General features: G+C 57.3%; 3 protein-coding genes across 6 annotated transcripts; 1 reads left to right on the forward strand and 2 right to left on the reverse strand.

The window, feature by feature from the left end:
- Positions 1-228: 228 nt before the first annotated feature.
- On the forward strand, positions 229-3594 carry DND1 (DND microRNA-mediated repression inhibitor 1; the record flags this gene model as incomplete). Its single annotated transcript, XM_084295440.1, has 5 exons — positions 229-513; positions 1171-1288; positions 1382-1843; positions 2222-2599; positions 3566-3594. 5 exons carry the CDS (start codon positions 229-231, stop codon positions 3592-3594), a joined length of 1272 nt encoding a protein of 423 aa, XP_084151566.1.
- A 1905-nt stretch (positions 3595-5499) lies between these two features.
- Positions 5500-7845, reverse strand: WDR55 (WD repeat domain 55). 4 transcript variants are annotated; one of them, XM_084295490.1, is made up of 8 exons: positions 7700-7845; positions 7487-7617; positions 7310-7410; positions 7146-7233; positions 6884-7063; positions 6680-6779; positions 6403-6572; positions 5500-6193 (listed from the first exon to the last, which is right to left on the reverse strand). In XM_084295490.1, exons 1-8 carry the CDS (start codon positions 7721-7723, stop codon positions 5872-5874), a joined length of 1116 nt encoding a protein of 371 aa, XP_084151616.1. In that variant the 5' UTR covers positions 7724-7845; the 3' UTR covers positions 5500-5871. The 4 variants fall into 4 exon arrangements, with proteins under 4 accessions (XP_084151616.1, XP_084151615.1, XP_084151614.1 ...); XM_084295489.1 differs by having other exon boundaries at positions 7146-7213; positions 7487-7614; positions 7700-7836; XM_084295488.1 differs by having other exon boundaries at positions 7146-7213; positions 7700-7836.
- Positions 7846-7912: 67 nt separating this feature from the next.
- Positions 7913-15774, reverse strand: IK (IK cytokine). Its single transcript, XM_084295487.1, has 20 exons — positions 15703-15774; positions 15442-15508; positions 15160-15252; positions 14594-14653; positions 13889-14056; positions 13690-13804; positions 13371-13441; positions 13215-13261; positions 12811-12974; positions 12601-12709; positions 12111-12150; positions 11475-11688; positions 11175-11193; positions 10525-10605; positions 10140-10218; positions 9575-9632; positions 9094-9182; positions 8680-8788; positions 8410-8444; positions 7913-8113 (listed from the first exon to the last, which is right to left on the reverse strand). Exons 1-20 carry the CDS (start codon positions 15716-15718, stop codon positions 8086-8088), a joined length of 1662 nt encoding a protein of 553 aa, XP_084151613.1. The 5' UTR covers positions 15719-15774; the 3' UTR covers positions 7913-8085.
- Between the last annotated feature and the right edge of the window lie 93 nt (positions 15775-15867).

Raw genomic sequence — 15867 nt, forward strand, 5'->3', positions numbered from 1 at the left:
ACGTGGGGAGGACTGAAGGGGAAGCAGCCACGTGGAGGCCGTGCCTCAAACACCTCCCCTGGCCGCGGGGCGAGCTCTGGCCCGCCTCCTGCCCCGCTGGGGCCATTGAGCTGGTTTTTTATTTGCCACTTGCATGGGCAAGCCTGGGGGGGTCCCGGCAGGACCCTCCCTCCCCAGGGCGGAGCAGCCGCGGCGCTGGAAGCTTCCAGAGCCGGGCGAGGACAGGCGATGGAGGAGGAGGTAGGTGCCGTCGGGGGGCTGCACCCCCCCGGGGACCTGGCGGCCGCACACCGTGGATCCTCTTCCCCTAACCCGGGGGCGGCCGTCGGGGAGCCCCCGGGGCCGGGCTCGGAGCCGCTGCGGCTGCCGGAGCCCCCGGAGCCCCCGGGGCTGGGAGCCTCGGGGGAGGCTGAGCCCGGCAGCGGCTTCCCCGAGCCTCGGAGCCCCTCGGGGAGCGGCCGGGGTGTGCTGGAAGAGCCGCGGCGGGGCTGGGTGGAAAGGTGGCTGCAGGGGGCAAGGAGGAGACCCCGGGGCTGGCTTCGTGCACGCTGTCGGCAGAGATGTCCCGTTAAGGCCCGCGCCTTCATCCAAAAGGTTTTTTGGCTTTTGAGAAAGGCAAAAAAACCGCGTGAAGGCAGGGAGGTGCCACCACTTGGTGGCGCACCCAAGGATGCACGAGGGTGGGATGCGACCAAACTGCTTTATGGCATGAGCTGAGATTACTTCAATCCCACTCAGCGTGTAGTCTTCAGAGGCCCTAGTGAGTCTCGGTAGTACTTAAAGAGCTAAAACCTGATGTTTCCATGTGGGTCGTGTCCTTAATTCCTCTGTGAAGCTCCAGTGATACAAAGTTCACCTTGGCTCTTTGCTCTTGCCATCTCATAATGCAAGCCAGCTGCTGAGCAGGCACCTGAGCCTCTGTTTTCAAAGCCCTTGTAGGCATCTCTGGAGCGCTGATGTTCTTGTGCTCTACCAAAATTGCTGGAGCAGTCCTGGACAGCAGACGGGATAGTTGTTTGGATGTGCATTGCCCTTCCCTGAGGCCAGAGCAGTCCAGCATCTGCTCCTCCACTTCCTGGCTTGCCCTAGGCCTCATTGCTTTGTGGGGTTTGGATGCCCCCGGCTGGGAGGCTGGAAACTGCCCGGCACTAACATCACCTCCCTCCTCAGGCGTGGGCCAACAGCATCAACCAGGCCAATAAGATGGCCCTGCGCAACTGGGTAAGAGAAACCGGCATCGATTTGGTGCAGATCAATGGACAGAGGCGATACGGTGGCCCCCCGCCAGGTACGTGGCGAGCTCTGCATGGCAGTGCCCCGGGCGCGTGGCACATCAGGGTGGCCAAGCACATCTCACCCACGTGTTGCTCTGTGCCTGCAGGCTGGGTGGGCAGCCCCCCACCGGCAGGGTCGGAGGTCTTCATCGGGAAGCTGCCCCAGGAGATGTATGAGAACACGCTGATCCCGCTTTTCCAGAGCGTGGGGAAGCTCTACGAGTTCCGCCTCATGATGACCTTCAGCGGCCTCAACCGGGGCTTTGCCTACGCCAAGTACAGCAACTGGCAGGGCGCCAAGGAGGCCATTGCCACCCTCAACAACTTGGAGGTGCAGGAGGGCTACACCATCGTGGTGTGCAAGAGCTTGGAGAAGTGCGAGCTGAGTGTGGACGGCCTGCCCGCCTCGGTGAGCCAGAAGTACCTGGAGGCTGTGGTGCTGAAGGCCACCGAGGGGGTCCTCAGCATCACCCTGCATGCCAGCCCTTACCAGAAGAAGGCCAAGCTCGCCGTGCTGAAATACAGCTCGCACCGGGCTGCTGCCATGGCCAAGAAAACCCTGACAGAAGGTACTGGGAGGCAAGTGGGAGGTTGGGGTGCTGTGGCATGCTGCTTGGCTTTGTCTTTTGGGTGTCTGTAAGCGAGCATAGATCCCAGCACCAGGTTCAGCTGAGGAGTGACTACAGGCTTGAGACATCCCTTGGCTTCTCCTTGTGTCCCCTCTGGGCTGGCCGTCCCCAGCGAGGCTGGTCCCTGGCAGGCCTGGTGGGGCTGCAGTGAAGGCGAGTCACGTTGTGCACTCTGGTTCAGGGTCAGACCATCGTGGGGTCACTGGGACAGATGCTGGGGGGCAGGATGTGGTGGTGGGGCACTGGCTGCACGGTGTGACTGCAGGCTGGAGGCTGCTGTGTGAGCATCTCCTGCAAGCTGCTCTGGGTCTCTCCTAGGGAATGTGAAGCTCTGTGGGGAGAACATGAAGGTGGGGTGGCTGAAACCAGAGCTGAAGGAGAAACTGCGGTTGTGTAAGGAGAAGCATGGCAAGCACATGGGGAGCCCCAAACAACTGCTGATGTCCCTGAAGCTGTGCGACGTGCTGGACTGCCTGAACACCCTGTGCCGTCAGAAGTGCCTGGGGACCCCCCGCTTCTTCACAAAGTGTGTCCAGGTGAAACCCGGTGGGTGGCTGCAGTACTGGTGCCAGCTAGTGATCCCAGCGTGGCCCTTTCCCTTCAGCGGGTTGCTGTGGGTGCAGGAAGATGCGCCAAACACCAGTGGGCATGAGAAGGCAAAAAGCGCAGTGGCGCGGCTGGCTCTTAGGAAGTTAGGTGAGTCCTGGCACAGAATTGGTGCCATTTCCCATCTTTCCTGAAGTCCTGGAGGGTTTCCCGGGACTGAGGGGCTGCTGGACTTCATTCTGCGGGTGGGGGCCCAGGCTGGGAGGGAGAGAACCATGCAGAGCCTAATGCTTTCTTCTCTCCTGCAGAATGCCTGCTGACATAGACAGTGTGTTTTGGATGCGGGCAGCTGTTTTGCCCAAACTATGAACCGAACCGGAGCCATCAGACGTCCTGTTGCTGTCTGCAGGAGTGGAGCACGGGCCCGGTGGGGATGTGGTCCTGTTTCAGCTTTGGTTTCAGTTTGTTGGGGTTTATTTTGAGAGCCAGTGCTGGAAGATGTGGGTGCTGTCATTGTGCGTGACAGCTGCCCTGTTCCCAGCCAGCACTCGGTTCTGCTCTGTTCTGGGGGAGGTAGGCCTGACCTGCCTGGTTCAGTTTTCTCCTTTTTTTATAAAATCGTTCTGTGTTGCTCTGGTGCAGTAGGGCCCCAGCATAGGTCTTGGGAGAAGTTAGAAGCAGCAGCAGCTGCTCTGAAAGGCTGCCAGCAGGGGGTGTGGGCTGGGGAGGTCTAGGGGACCTTTCAGGGGTGGCCCAACTGAATGGGGGGACAACGAGTGGCCCCATCTCACCTCCACTTCACGCTGGGTACCCGAGCAGCAGCCTCACTTTGATAAACAGGGGACACCCCGCTGGCTGGGGGGCTGCATTTCAGCTAGGAGAGGGGCTGCGGGCCCTGGGAGGCACGGAGCCAGTTGGGCTGCGAGGAAGCAGCAGGGGTTTTGGGCCATCATGAATGAGTCCTCTGGACCAAGAGGACTGGCCACCAGCCACCGACTTGGTATTAAAGTAGCCTGGCGAGCACCGTCTGTGTATTAGTATTTCTTGACTTGTCCTGCTGCAGTCCTCCCAGAGGGGGCTGATCCTGAGGGGGTGCCTGGGTTCCCCCTGCCTCAGGTGAGAGCAGCGGCCCCCGGGGGCACTGAGCGCCCTGCCCCTCACGGGCCCTGCTGTGCCTTCACTGCTGTGCCTTCACCTCCCCAGTGCCGGCGGCCGCCCAGGGCAGGAGGGGGACGGGCAGGGCCCCGGCCCCGCCTCTGAGGCAGGAACGGTTGTGCTGAGGCCTTGAGGCGTGCGGAGGCCGGGAGCAGCAGTGGGCCGGCTATAGCCCAGCGGTTCCTTCGGCTGCCGTTTGTCGTCTTTCGATCCCCTGCCTCGGCGGGGGTTCGAGTCCCGCGGGCACCCCTGGCCTACTTCTTGCTCCGGAATATTTGCCTGGCTTTCTCCATGTTTTCTTCCTGCTTGGGTTCTGCCCATTACATTTCATCTGCTTTCTTCCCTTTTATTGTCTTTTAATCTCGTCCTGCATCCTGCTCGCGTGCTACATACCGACTCTGCCTATGAAAAGTGCACAGACAACCAGGGGAAGATGTGACCGTAATCATTTTATTCACACAATCACAGAATTGCTGAGGTTGGAAGGGGCCTCTGATGATCATCTGGTCCAACCCCCCTGCTGAGCAGGGTCATTAATTCCTTCTGCTGCGTCTATTTTGGCTGTGACAATAATTGTAGGATGATGTTCCTGTTCTTATCTTAACCCTTAGGCCCTTCTCATCGTATCTTCTCTGCCTTTCCGTTTGAGGAGGGGGAGGGAGTGGTTGGGGTGGAGCTCAACTGCCCACCTGTGTTAAAGTACCACAGACAACTGACCCAAACTGCCCAAATGGATACTCCATACCATGGTGTCCTGGTTTGGGCTAGGATGGTTAGTTTTCCTCCTAGTAGCTGGGGGCAGACCTGCTGGAGAGCAGCTCTGGAGAGGGACATGGGGGTCCTGGTGGACAGCAGGCTGACCAGGAGTCAGCAGTGTGCCCTTGTGGCCAAGAAGGCCAACGGGGTCCTGGGGTACCTTTGGAAGAGTGTTGCCAACAGGTCACGGGAGGTGATCCTCCCCCTCTACTCAGCCCAAGTGAGGTCACACCTGGAGTACTGTGCCCAGTTCTGGGCTCCCCAGTACAAGAGGGACAGAACTATTGCAGCAAGTCCAGACGATGTCTATGAAGATGATGAGGGGACTGGAGCACCTGTTGTACGAGGACAGGCCAGGAGAACTGGGCCTGTTTAGGCTGGAAAAGAGAAGACTGAGGGAAGAGCTTATCACTGTATATAAATATCTGAAGGGAGGGTGTCAAGAGGATGGAGCCAGTCTCTTTTCAGTTGTGCCCAGTGGCAGGAGGAGAAGCAATGGGCACAGACTTTGTTGGACTCCATTATCCTTGTGGGTCCCTTCCAACTCGGGATAGTCTATGATTCTATGAAGCACAAGAAGGGACGAGGTTAAAGAGGATAAAAGGGAAGAAGGCAGATGAAATGTAGCTCACAGCCACTCTCCTAGTTGAAACACGGTGTCCCCAGCCAGGGGGGTGTCCCCTGTTTACTAAAGTGATACAGCTCTCCAGCAGCTTGTTTCCAGCTCAAACCATGTGTTAGCACAGCAGCATTTGCCATTCCTCTGGATAGCAAGACAGCCTCACGGTGGTTTTACAGTTGCTTTTCCAGTGCCTGGTGCTCCAGGCAACTGTTGCCAGGAGCTTCTTTTGGCAGGGCCTTAGGTGCATCCCTGCTCCAGGCTGGCTACTGCAGCACCCACCCTGCTCCAGAAGCACCTGGCAGACAGACCCAGCACCAGCGGCATCCTTGGCTCCCTCTACGCTTTTTTTGCCACTGCAGGAAGATGTAGTAAAGACAATTCATAATGCTGGCCCAGCTGACAGGAGCACTTTGAGCAGGGTCCGTGTCACCCCCAGTAGCCTACAGGCAGGTCCCTAATGTGCTATAAAATACCAGGGAAGTTGGGGCAAGACAAAGCATCAGCACAGACTACTAGGAAACAAAAAGGCACTGTATTTTTTAATACATCTCATGTTCAAGTTAGTTAATAAAAAATGTTCAATACTTTTGCTCGGGACAGTGACACAGGCAGTTCTACCACAGCCTTGAGGAGGCATGGCACAACCACCACAGCTGAGAGGACCTGCAGGCCAGGAAGGATGTTTGCCTACAGATCCCAGGACCCCTGCAGGACAACGCACAGCCCTGTTCCACACAGGTGCTGCCCACCTCTTACTCACACTTCTCCCAGCACCATGTGCCCCTAACCTTTTGGGCACTATCCTGCCTTGTCCCCCCACCCCAGGACCTCCACATCCACCAGCAAACCCTGGCTTTGTCCACCTCCAAACCACAACCCTCTTGGCCCCTCAGTCACTATCATCGCTGTCGCTTCCCGTCGCTGCCTCCGCTGTGGCCTCCTGCTCCTCTCGTAGGTCTGCAAAGAAGTCCTCTCCACTGCCTGGGGCTTTACTGGTCAGGGCCTTCAGCGGGCCCCCCCGCTTCTTCTTCTTTCGGTATTCGTCCACCACCATGGAGCCCAGGGAGGAGATGTCCCAGAACTTCACCTTCTGGTCATGGGCACAGCTGGCCAGGAGCTGCCCGTCGGGGGCCACAGCCAGCTGCTCAATGGGCTCCCCCAGGTGCTGCCCAACGCAGCCCAGGACCCGGTTGGGCAAGATGTTCACCGCCCTAGGGACAAGGTAAATGGGGACATCACAGTGAGGACCTTTGTAAGAGACAGAGCCCCAGGAAAACTGCGAGCCCACCTCTCCAGCTCGGATGTGATCCCTCCAGCACCAACAGAAACCTTGCCCTCCTCTCCTTCCCCAGGTCTAACCTCGTTCCCCACCCTCCCCAGAGCCTTCCCCCATCACATCCCGTGCCCTCAGTGCTCTGACCTGATGACTCCGTCAAGGGACCCTGTGCACACAATGCTCTCCGTGATGGGGACCATGCAGTCAACTGACTCAGCCCTCAGAGCAAAGCGGTCACTGGTGGCCCCAAAGCCATTCCAGTTGAAGAGGTAGATGGTTCCTTCGCTACAGCCACAAGCCACTTTCTTTCCTCTCTGGGCCGGAAGGGGTAGAGCAAGGCAGAGGCAAAACAAGAGACTTAGAGCATGGCAAAGAAACCACCAGACAGTGCATCTGCTACACAGCAGGGCCCAGCACCTACCTTCAGCAGTGCGACAGATGTCAGGTCCCCATTCTGTGGCTCAGAGAGCAGCTCAAAGCGTCGCCTCTTAATGTTGAAGACTCCCATGGTGCCATCACCGCTGTGAGAGACAGAGTGGCCCTGTGGCATGAGGCGCAGCCACCCGTGTCCCCTGCCATGATGGGCACGGGGCCTTGACCCCGGTGCCACCGAGCCCTGCAGTACCTGGCGGTGAGCAGGATCTTCTTGTTCCCATCCACGGCCATGGCGCTGATATACTCCTCATGCTGCCGGGATTCCAGAATGGCCTCCCCCTTGCGCAGGTCCCACACCTTGAGCTCTCCGCCATCGTCACCCGTGGCCAGGAGGTGGTGATCGATGGGCAGCACGCAGTTGAGGGCTGCACTGTGCGGAGCGGGCAGTGGTGTCAGGCGGTGTCCCTGGGGGACCCGGGGGGGTCCGTGCCCGACCCCAGCGAGCCACGTACCTGTGGGCCTTGGCGATGCGCGTCTCCAGCCGCCCATCCTCCACCGTCAGGACGTGGATGGCCTTGTCCTTGGACACCGTGAAGAGCCCTGCAGCCAGTGCTCAGCACGGGCACCCCAGCATCCCCTCCCCATCCCCATCCCCACCCCGTCCCCATGCACTCACTCTGCCCATCGGGGGAGAAGGCGACGTCCCGGCAGGACTTGAGGTGGTGCCCCGAGGACCAGAGCTGTTGGGTGTCCCCCGGCAGGCAGGAGTAGCCGTACCTGCGGGCAGCGGGGGTCAGGAGGACCGAGGAGGCGGCGGTGGCGGGGAGCCCGGTGTGGGTGCGCGGCCACTCACAGGTACACGTCGCCGTCCACGTCCCCCGCTGCCAGCAGGGCCCGCGCCGGGTGCAGGGCGATGGCGTTGGCTGCCGCCTCCAGGCTGATGTCCTCGGGGGTGTCGCGGAGCCGGGGGGCCGCGGGGGGCTCCTGGGGAGGGGGCGGCGCGGTGAGGACCCCCTCAGTTCCCCCCCAAGTCCCCCCTGCCCGTGCCCGGCCGCCCCCCGCTCACCTCCTCCTCCTCCGCCGCCGCCATGCTGCTGCGGGAGCCTTGTGCGCGTGCTCGGCGCCCTGCCAAGGCTCATTTGCATAACCACGCCCCCTTCGTTTAAATACCGCCATCACCCGTTCATCGCCCCCTCCCTCATTTGAATATCACCGGTTCATTTGCATGGCCCCACCCCCCGTGCCCGGCCCAGGCGCGCTGCACAATTCAACCTCCAGCCCAGTTCCACGCGCGTTTATTGAGCTGCCCCCCACACAGCACGGGGGGGGCCGAACTACAACGGGGTGGGGGTAACGGAGGGGCAGCAGCACCCCACAGGCTCTGGGACGCGGCATCCTGCAGGCTGGGGCTCCAGGAGGTGAAGGACGAGACGCAGGCACGCAGCTGGGGCGTCAGTACTTGGGCCTTTTCACCTCGACCCTGCAAACAGACAACAGGCACTGTCCAGAGAGAGCACAAAGCACGTCCGCGCCTCCCAGGTCTGCTTGGCACCCACCCGGGGCTCAGGGGAGAGGTGCCCCGCAAGCCCTGCTGAGCTGAGCAGGGCACGAGCACGCTGCGGGGGCTGAATGTTCTCCATTATCCATCCAACCCCACCGCCAAGAGCCTGGCAGAGACGCCTCTGCACCCTGTAGCCCCAGGGAGAGGTGGCAGAAGACAGCCAGGCCCCAGCACGGCCCTGCTGCCAAGGCACCAGCAGAGGTGGCTTTACTAACCCATCGGCCTCCAGTTTCTTCCTCTTCTCGATGATCTGCAGAGAAAACACAAGTTCCTGTTACCCTTCAGATATGCTGGCTGCCCAGAACTGCTTCTTGCCTCCACAAGGGCAAAGCAATCACAGGGGCAGAGCCTCCGAGCCTGCAGCAGAAGGGTTGTAGGGTGCAAGATAAACCCTACATAAAGGGCTACGTGGAAACTCTCCTAACCCAGGTATGTGCTGACAGATCACAGCCTGAACGAGCAACACCCCAGCACCAGACACTCACTGCACTGATCTTCTTCCACTGCCGGTCCAGCTCCGCCTTGTCATTTGTCTCCTTGAAACGCCGGGTTTTACGTCCCTCAGACATCTTGATCCCGTACTGGAAGGCTGCCCTGGGGAAGGAAGGAGACAGCTCAGTGCTTGGTGTGGATCTGTGGCCTGGTGGTGGAATGGAAACGTCTGTTCCAGTCACAAGCCTGTACTCAACAGAGCCAGTTTGTTGTGCTGGAAGCAGTGGCTGGACAGGCATCCTCACAAGCAACACTAAGAGCAAAGATCCACAGTTCCTCCTCCAGCCCTCGCAAGTGGCTGCTCTTCTTGATTTAAGCTCCCCCCGAATCCAAGTTTGGCAGCCACTGCCATCCCCACCCAGAGTCCTTCCTCAGCTGGACCGAGCCCTTCACAGGTGCTCACTCACTTGGGCAGAGCCTCCTTGTTGTTCATGTACTCGCTGTACTCCTCCTGGGTATCGAAGTCCCAGCGGCCCAGAGGCCCTTTCTTGTTACCCTGCAGGAAAACAAAACAAAACACAAAACGCTCAGAACAACTCCTTTGCTGACACCACCCAGGACTTCTCATGCACCTCATATGCCCAGGCAAGATCTCCACCTCCCATCAGCCCCAGTTCAACACACTTGTGCATCCAGTCTGGACTTGTACCAAAGCCCCAAACAGGACTTTCTCTGTGGAAAATGGAGCTGAGACAGTAGCATACACCACCACGATGTCTTGATCATGTTTACCCACTGGGACAGCAGCTTGGCAAGCCCCAAACCACATCCAACACCCAGCTCCAAGGCATGCAACCCCACTGCACAAGCCTGCAAGAAGTGGGATCGTCTAGGCCTGCAGTGATACCTGTTTCACTGGCTGACCCTAAAAAGCTCACAGCAGCATACCTGATCCATTTTGCTGTAGTCCACCTCTTCATCGCTGTCCACAGCCATGTCATCCATTCTGTGTAAGAGGAAAGCAAGGAAAGTGCTCAGAGTGCATCTCTGGGACATAGCCCAGGACCTTGATGCCTGAACTACTGAGAAGTTCGTCCAGCTGCAAGCCCTAGGGGTGAGCTGAGATGCTGAATGAACGCTGAATGCCTGCTTTATGGCCAGAGCTCAATGACCACATGAATTACAGGGAGCCCAGCAGGCTCTCAGCCACCTCTGCTTTCCCTTGGCACTGAGGGGCATCAGATTCCAGGGAGCCATTTATAGCAGAGACCAGGTAAGACAAGGCCAGGTCTACCAGACCCAAGGACTCCAGGAACCAAGAAGTTTTTTTGTTTTTGTTGGTTTTTTGTTTGTTTGTTTGTTTTTACCAAGAAGTTGCACAGCCTGGCAAGGCTCCCCAGGTAAGAAAAGGAAGGATCCTCCTTCCAGCAAGGATCAGTGAGGCTGAGTACACAGAACAGCGGCCCTTTGGTGCACCCCGCTCCCAACCCACAGCCTCTTGCTGCCTCCTTACGTAGCAGGGTAGCACTCAGCGTAGCTGTTGGACATGCCGAAGAAGTCTCCCAGCTGTTTCTTGTCTTCTGGCTTCTTCAATGTGACAACAGTAAAGGAAAGCAACGCCACGTAGCCTTACAGCTAAGGGCTGAGCATAGCCAGGCAAAAAGCTACCTCCCCCGTACGCCCAAGCTGGCACCTGCCTCAGCAGGGCTGAATGGGAGGCTGCAGATCTTGTATTTGGTGTACAACGAGCAACAAGGTTCGAGTGCCACTGAGTGCCGGTTCCTCTGCTACAGGAGAAAGAGCCCTCCCACAGAGTAAGGAAGAGTAGTTCCACAGCCACACTCAGGCAAGGCTGGCCTGCAGAGGAAGCCCAGCAGTGCAGTCAGACAGTAAAGGATATGACTCTGTTCCTTCCCAGCCAGCAGCTCCAGCAAACTTCTCATTGATGGACTTGATGAGCTCCTTAGCCGAGCCGGGTCCTGGGACAGAGAGAGAAGCAGACAGAGTTTTGGTGGAGGAACAGCTCACCTCGATTCATCTGGGGCAGGACAGAGCCCTCTTCTGCATGCAGCCCCTCAGGGTAGTCAGGGGTGGCCTGCTGCAGGGTACAGGGGATGGGCAGTGCTGGGACAGGGTAGCAGGCTGGAGACAGGTTGCACACAAGGTAGGAGAAGAGGAAGCAGGAGAGCACCTAGGAGCAGCAACCTCCAGTCTGAGCACAGGCAGGGGCAGATCATGCAAGGCTGATCCTAGGAGAGCCTGAATCCTCCTCAGCTTACAGCCAGCATAAGGTCATTTGAAAAGGTCTGCTACTAGGGAAGAATCTGCGCACACACTCAACCAGGGCTGGCCTGCAGCAGGCTGCAGGCACAAGATTTCACCCCCATACCCATCCCTTGCAGCAGGCAATTCCCTCTGTTGTAGCAGTCTCTGGGAGAATCGAGCTCAAGAAGACCAGCGAGGCAAGCAGCTGTTCAGCAGCCTGCAGCCCCATACGGCCTCGCTGAAATGTCCAGTCTCATTCAAGTGTCCACAGCACTTGACTCACCTTTGTCAATATCCGTGGGCTGCAAAGAAGAGAGAGACACCATGTTACTTGGGAGGGCTGAAATCAGGCAAGTGACAGAGCTATGTAACTTGCAGCTTCACTTTAAGACTGTTTGGGGCAAACATATGTGCACAGAACTGAACCATAAAAGCTCCCAGCTTGTGACAGTCTTGCCTTACTTGCTGAAGGAGGGGACAAGCACCCAGCCACCCACCAGCCCCTGGCTGGAGAGAGCTAAACATGAGCTGAGCATAGGCACATCTGGGAACATAACCACACCGACCCCAAAGCTGCACTCACCTCATCATCAGCCTTGGGCTTCTCAAAGTAGCTGTGTCTCTTCTTTTCCTCCTCCCGATCACGCTCCCGGTCCCTGTCACGTTCCCTGTCCCGCTCTCGGTCCCTGTCCCGCTCCCTGTCCCTGTCACGCTCTCTCTCACGATATCTCTCCCGTTCCTTATCCCGTGGCATCTTTGCAGTGGAGGGCACATAATCCCCGATGTCTTCAAAGATACTAGAAGTGGAAAAGAGTCCGTGGTTACGGGTTGTGCAAGAGAAGCCAACACTGCCTCCCTTTGAAGTGGAACCTAATAAAGGAGCACATGCCACCAACACAGCCACAGAGCTAAGGATGCCCTTAGTGCTGCCTTCTACATCTGTCAGATATATCACTGGATTTCTGCTCTCTTCTGCTGCCTGGACTTCCTTTTTGTTGATCATGACAACAGAGAGCCTTTGCCTGCCTCAAATAAAAACCAGAACTTGCCTCCAGCCTTAACCACCTTGTCCTAAAAACAGCTCAAACAGCGGGTCCAAAGAGGCAGCCTGCTCCAGAGGCACTAAGCCTAGCCCTCTCCAAACCCAGTCAGCCAAAAACACAGACCTTAGGGCAGACAGCTTTGACCCCACAGCCTGTGGGAGCAGGGGGACACTTACTTCATATCAGCTTCAGGGGGTTTCTTCTCATCCAGCTTCCCTGCAAGGACAAACAGCAGTAAGATGCACATCACTCCACACCCAACCTGCACTCATTCCCTGCCCACCTTCCAAGCCCAAACAGCAGCAGGCCTGGAGGATGTCCTCCCAGCCTCCTCGTAGCCTCCACCGCATCGTCTCATTCCCTCAGCAAGCCATCAAGTCCCTCCCCAACAGAGAACATTTCCCCAAGGAACTGGTCCTTAACCAGGAAAAACAGAGCAGCAAGAGCCATCCCTGCAGCTGTATTTTTTCAGCGTCCAGCCTGCTGTGATGCCTCCTGTCACAGCCTGCCTTCAGGATGCAGTGCTTGGAGAACCACAGGAGATCACTTTCCTCCAAGTCCCCTGCCTCAGGGTGCAGGGAACGCATCAAATCAAAATACAACTCATTCTCCTGGGACAGGCTTCAAGCTTCTGAGCCTCTCCACTTGGCTCCCTTCAGCACCTACCTTTGTCTTTCTTCTTGAGCTTCTTGTTACGGGTCCCTTGTCTGAGATAGGAGAGGATCTGTGTTAGCTTGCTGATGACAATGTCATTTGTTGTCAGCGTAGTTTGTGCCTGAAAAGAGAAATGCCCGAGGAATTGGCTGACTCTCTGAAGAGGGAACCCTTCCCGGCAAGACTCGCACTGGCTGATTCAAACCGAGGCTGTCAGGGTACCTCCATGGTGGGGCAGTCAGCCTTGCTCCGGATCAGCGTGGTTGGGATGTCGGTGTCAGCGTACTCATCGTCCAGATCTACCACGTAGGCCATCCGCCCGGGCAGGAACAGCTCATTCCGCTCGTAGGCTTTGTTTTTGAACAGAATGCGGTAGATGTTGCGACCTGGAGGGGAAGGAAATGCAAAGGGGGAGAGGCTCTTACACTTAAGCAATGGACAAGCCCATAGAGAAGCATTCCTAGCTTATCAGAAACATCACAGTCACCTCCGAAGAGATGCACTCCAAGCCTCAAATTCGGAATTGCTACACTCCACATGCCCCCCTTCAACGACTTCAATATTTCTCCCACATTCATGACACAACACAAATAACGTGGGGAACAGCCATATGCACACAGTCTTACCTAAACGGGTCTTAAACTCGATTTTGTTCTCAGGATCTTCATCTTTTCTGAAAAGGAACAAAAAAGAAAAGAAAGTAAGCTAAGTGTATGCCTCCTCAGCATCCTCCTCACTGTGAGGCGGCTGCACTCAGGAGTGCAAAATCCTCAGCTACTCACTTGGTTTCTTTCTGGGGCTTCTCCATCATTTCCTCCTCTTCCTTCTCTTTGCTGGCAATCTCAGCTCGCACCTGGCCACAAAGTAAACTCACACATCACAGACCCATCCATGCCACTGCTGCCCATCGAAACCAGCAAGGCCTCTCCCATCAACTCCCCAGACTTATATAAATCTTTCCCTGAAAGGAAAACGTGTTCAAGGAACACACTGACAACACTGAATCGTTTGTATGTTGAGACTAGCACCCTCTCCCCACCACCCCTGCCCGTGGGAGAGGCCAGGATGAAGGAAGAGCCCCATGGTGCTATCTGTGCTCACCTTCTGCAACAGCGCAAAGTCCAGACCCTTCACCAAGTGAGTGTGCTCCATGTCACCACCCAAGAACTTGGACTCCTGGATCAACTGTCTCCTCTTCTCTGCAGCAGATTTATCCCTGTACAGCAAAAATTGAGACTGTTATGAGACGACCACTCTGGAGGAGACTGGCAAGAGAAGGACGTGCCACAAGCTCACATACGCCTCTGCAGTGGGCCCCACAGCCCTGTAGTTGGCCGTTGTGCTGATCAGCTCTGTTTCCTCATAGTCCTTGTTCACACCATCTCTCCTCTCCTTGGCTCGGTCCCTGTACTTCTCAGCCAGCTCCCTTTCACGTTCGATCTCCTGCTGGCGCAGCTTTGCGTAATAGCTGGGGTTAGAGAAACAGCTCGTGGTTAGTGACACATTCGTGTTTGATGCTCAGGCAACAGCCACCAAAGCCCAACGCATGCCTGTTCCACTCCCTACCCCTTCCCCAAAAACATCCTAAAGCACTGTGGGACACAACACGACTTGAGAACACCAGACAAGATGAAGCTGTTGTACCAAGGCTTAACAATGAGCTCAGCCTTCCCTTCCAAAAGGAAAACGTCTTAGATCCCAAAGGACCCAGTCACTAGGGCAGATGTTCTACCACTCTTCTGCCCTGATAGACACCAAAGGAGCCTCTCCCACTTCTTCTGGAGGTAAAGCTTCAACACCACCCTGCCGCTGCCACTCCACTTCTGTCCCACAGGCTGTGACAGTCACTCAGCCTGAGCTCACCTCACAGTTCTGGACTCCAAAGCCCCAGAATAATCCAGGCCGCTAAGGGTCCTCTTTGGTAGCCCAAGAGCTCAACAGCTGCTTCCATGAGAAGGATATGACATTAAAAGACAGGTTCTGATGCATCGCTTTCAACATTTACCTTTTCTTCTTCCTTCTGCGAGCAGCTGGATCTTCATCTTCGTTGTACTCCCGGGGCATCCTGGAACAGAGTGAGAAACCACACATACAATCTGCACAGCTGGACAAACACAGGCAGCTTGTCAGAACAGCCTCAGATCAGAAGTCAGACATAGCTGGACACCATGATACCCAAAGATGGGAACAGCACAATCCGATTTCTCCCTCATTCCACTCTTCCAGTAGACAGAGGAGGGTGAAGCACAGGTTTGCACAGAAGAACCTAGTCTGCTTCTTAAAACCTGCATGAAGCAACCTAACAACCATGCAAGATTCACTGTTATTTACAACAGTCCTGACCTGCTTGTTTCTCCAGCTAACTCCAATAACAAATGTGTACAGCCCGCACAGATCCCACTGCAAACCAAGGCTGGGATCTGCTCTTCAAGCCCCATCTGCATGCTTGCTAGCATTGGTCTTTAAGTTCTCCCCTACACTCTACAGTGAAGTAAGTCAGATAGGAGCAGAGCCCCAGCGGGAAGAAGGCTGTGCTTTGCCCCACAGTTCTATGAAAAACACTCTACTCACTCATGGTGGCGAGATTTGGACGGTGGCGCCGATGTTGGCGCAGCCCGCGGGGTCATAAGAAGCTTCCGAAAGTCTTCATTGGTCAGCTTGGACCTGCAGGGAAAAGCGAGCACAATAACCACCCCCTCCCAGCGAGCTGCAGCAGCTTGGGCTCTTCTGAGCAGCCACAGCGCCAGGTCCAGGAGCCCCACGGGGCGCTCCCAGCCTCCAGCTGCAAGAGGCGGCCTCAGAGCCCCGGGATCACCCCCCACCCCCTCCAGCCCAGCCCAGCGCAGCACTCACTGGTGGAAGGAGTGCGAGTCGTCCACATCGTGCCCATCGGGGGCCAGCGGGTTGGAGAACGGCTCACCTGCGGGGACAGAGGCAGGGCGGCGCTCAGGGACCCCACAGCGGGGGTAGGCCGCGGAGCGCCGCCACCGCCACAGCACGGGCCCAGCCCAGGGGAGGGTGCACCGAGACGACACCGAGGGGAGCACCGCGCTGTCATGACGCTATCGCGACACTGTCACGATACTGTCATGACGCTACACCCCCAGCACTCACCGTCCCGCTCCGGCATCTCGGCAGAGCTCCGCTCCCCTCAGCAGCCGCGCAGGAAGTGCCGGAAGCTTCCCTCGCTCCCCGCCCCACCCTCCCCTCCCCGCTCAGCGATTGGCCAGCTCCCGCGGGGGAAGCGCGGCGATTGGCCAGCCCCGCCCCGAGGCTTGG

Source organism: Netta rufina (genome assembly GCF_964035555.1).
Source record: "Netta rufina genome assembly, chromosome: 14".
NCBI lineage: Eukaryota > Metazoa > Chordata > Aves > Anseriformes > Anatidae > Netta > Netta rufina.

Bases quoted from the DNA above. Each gene is read 5' to 3' on its own strand.
- IK (XM_084295487.1), bottom strand. The intron at 14,057-14,593 runs GTAAATGTTGAA...CTCTAACCCCAG, and splicing joins CGCAGAAGGAAGAAGAAAAG to CTATTACGCAAAGCTGCGCC. The intron at 13,805-13,888 runs GTATGTGAGCTT...TTTGCTGTACAG, and splicing joins GTGGGGCCCACTGCAGAGGC to GGATAAATCTGCTGCAGAGA.
- WDR55 (XM_084295488.1), bottom strand. From the start codon at position 7,809: ATGGCGGTATTTAAACGAAGGGGGCGTGGTTATGCAAATGAGCCTTGG. The intron at 6,780-6,883 runs GTACTGCAGGGC...TGTCTCTCACAG, and splicing joins AAGATCCTGCTCACCGCCAG to CGGTGATGGCACCATGGGAG. The intron at 6,194-6,402 runs GTCAGAGCACTG...CCTTGTCCCTAG, and splicing joins TCCCTTGACGGAGTCATCAG to GGCGGTGAACATCTTGCCCA.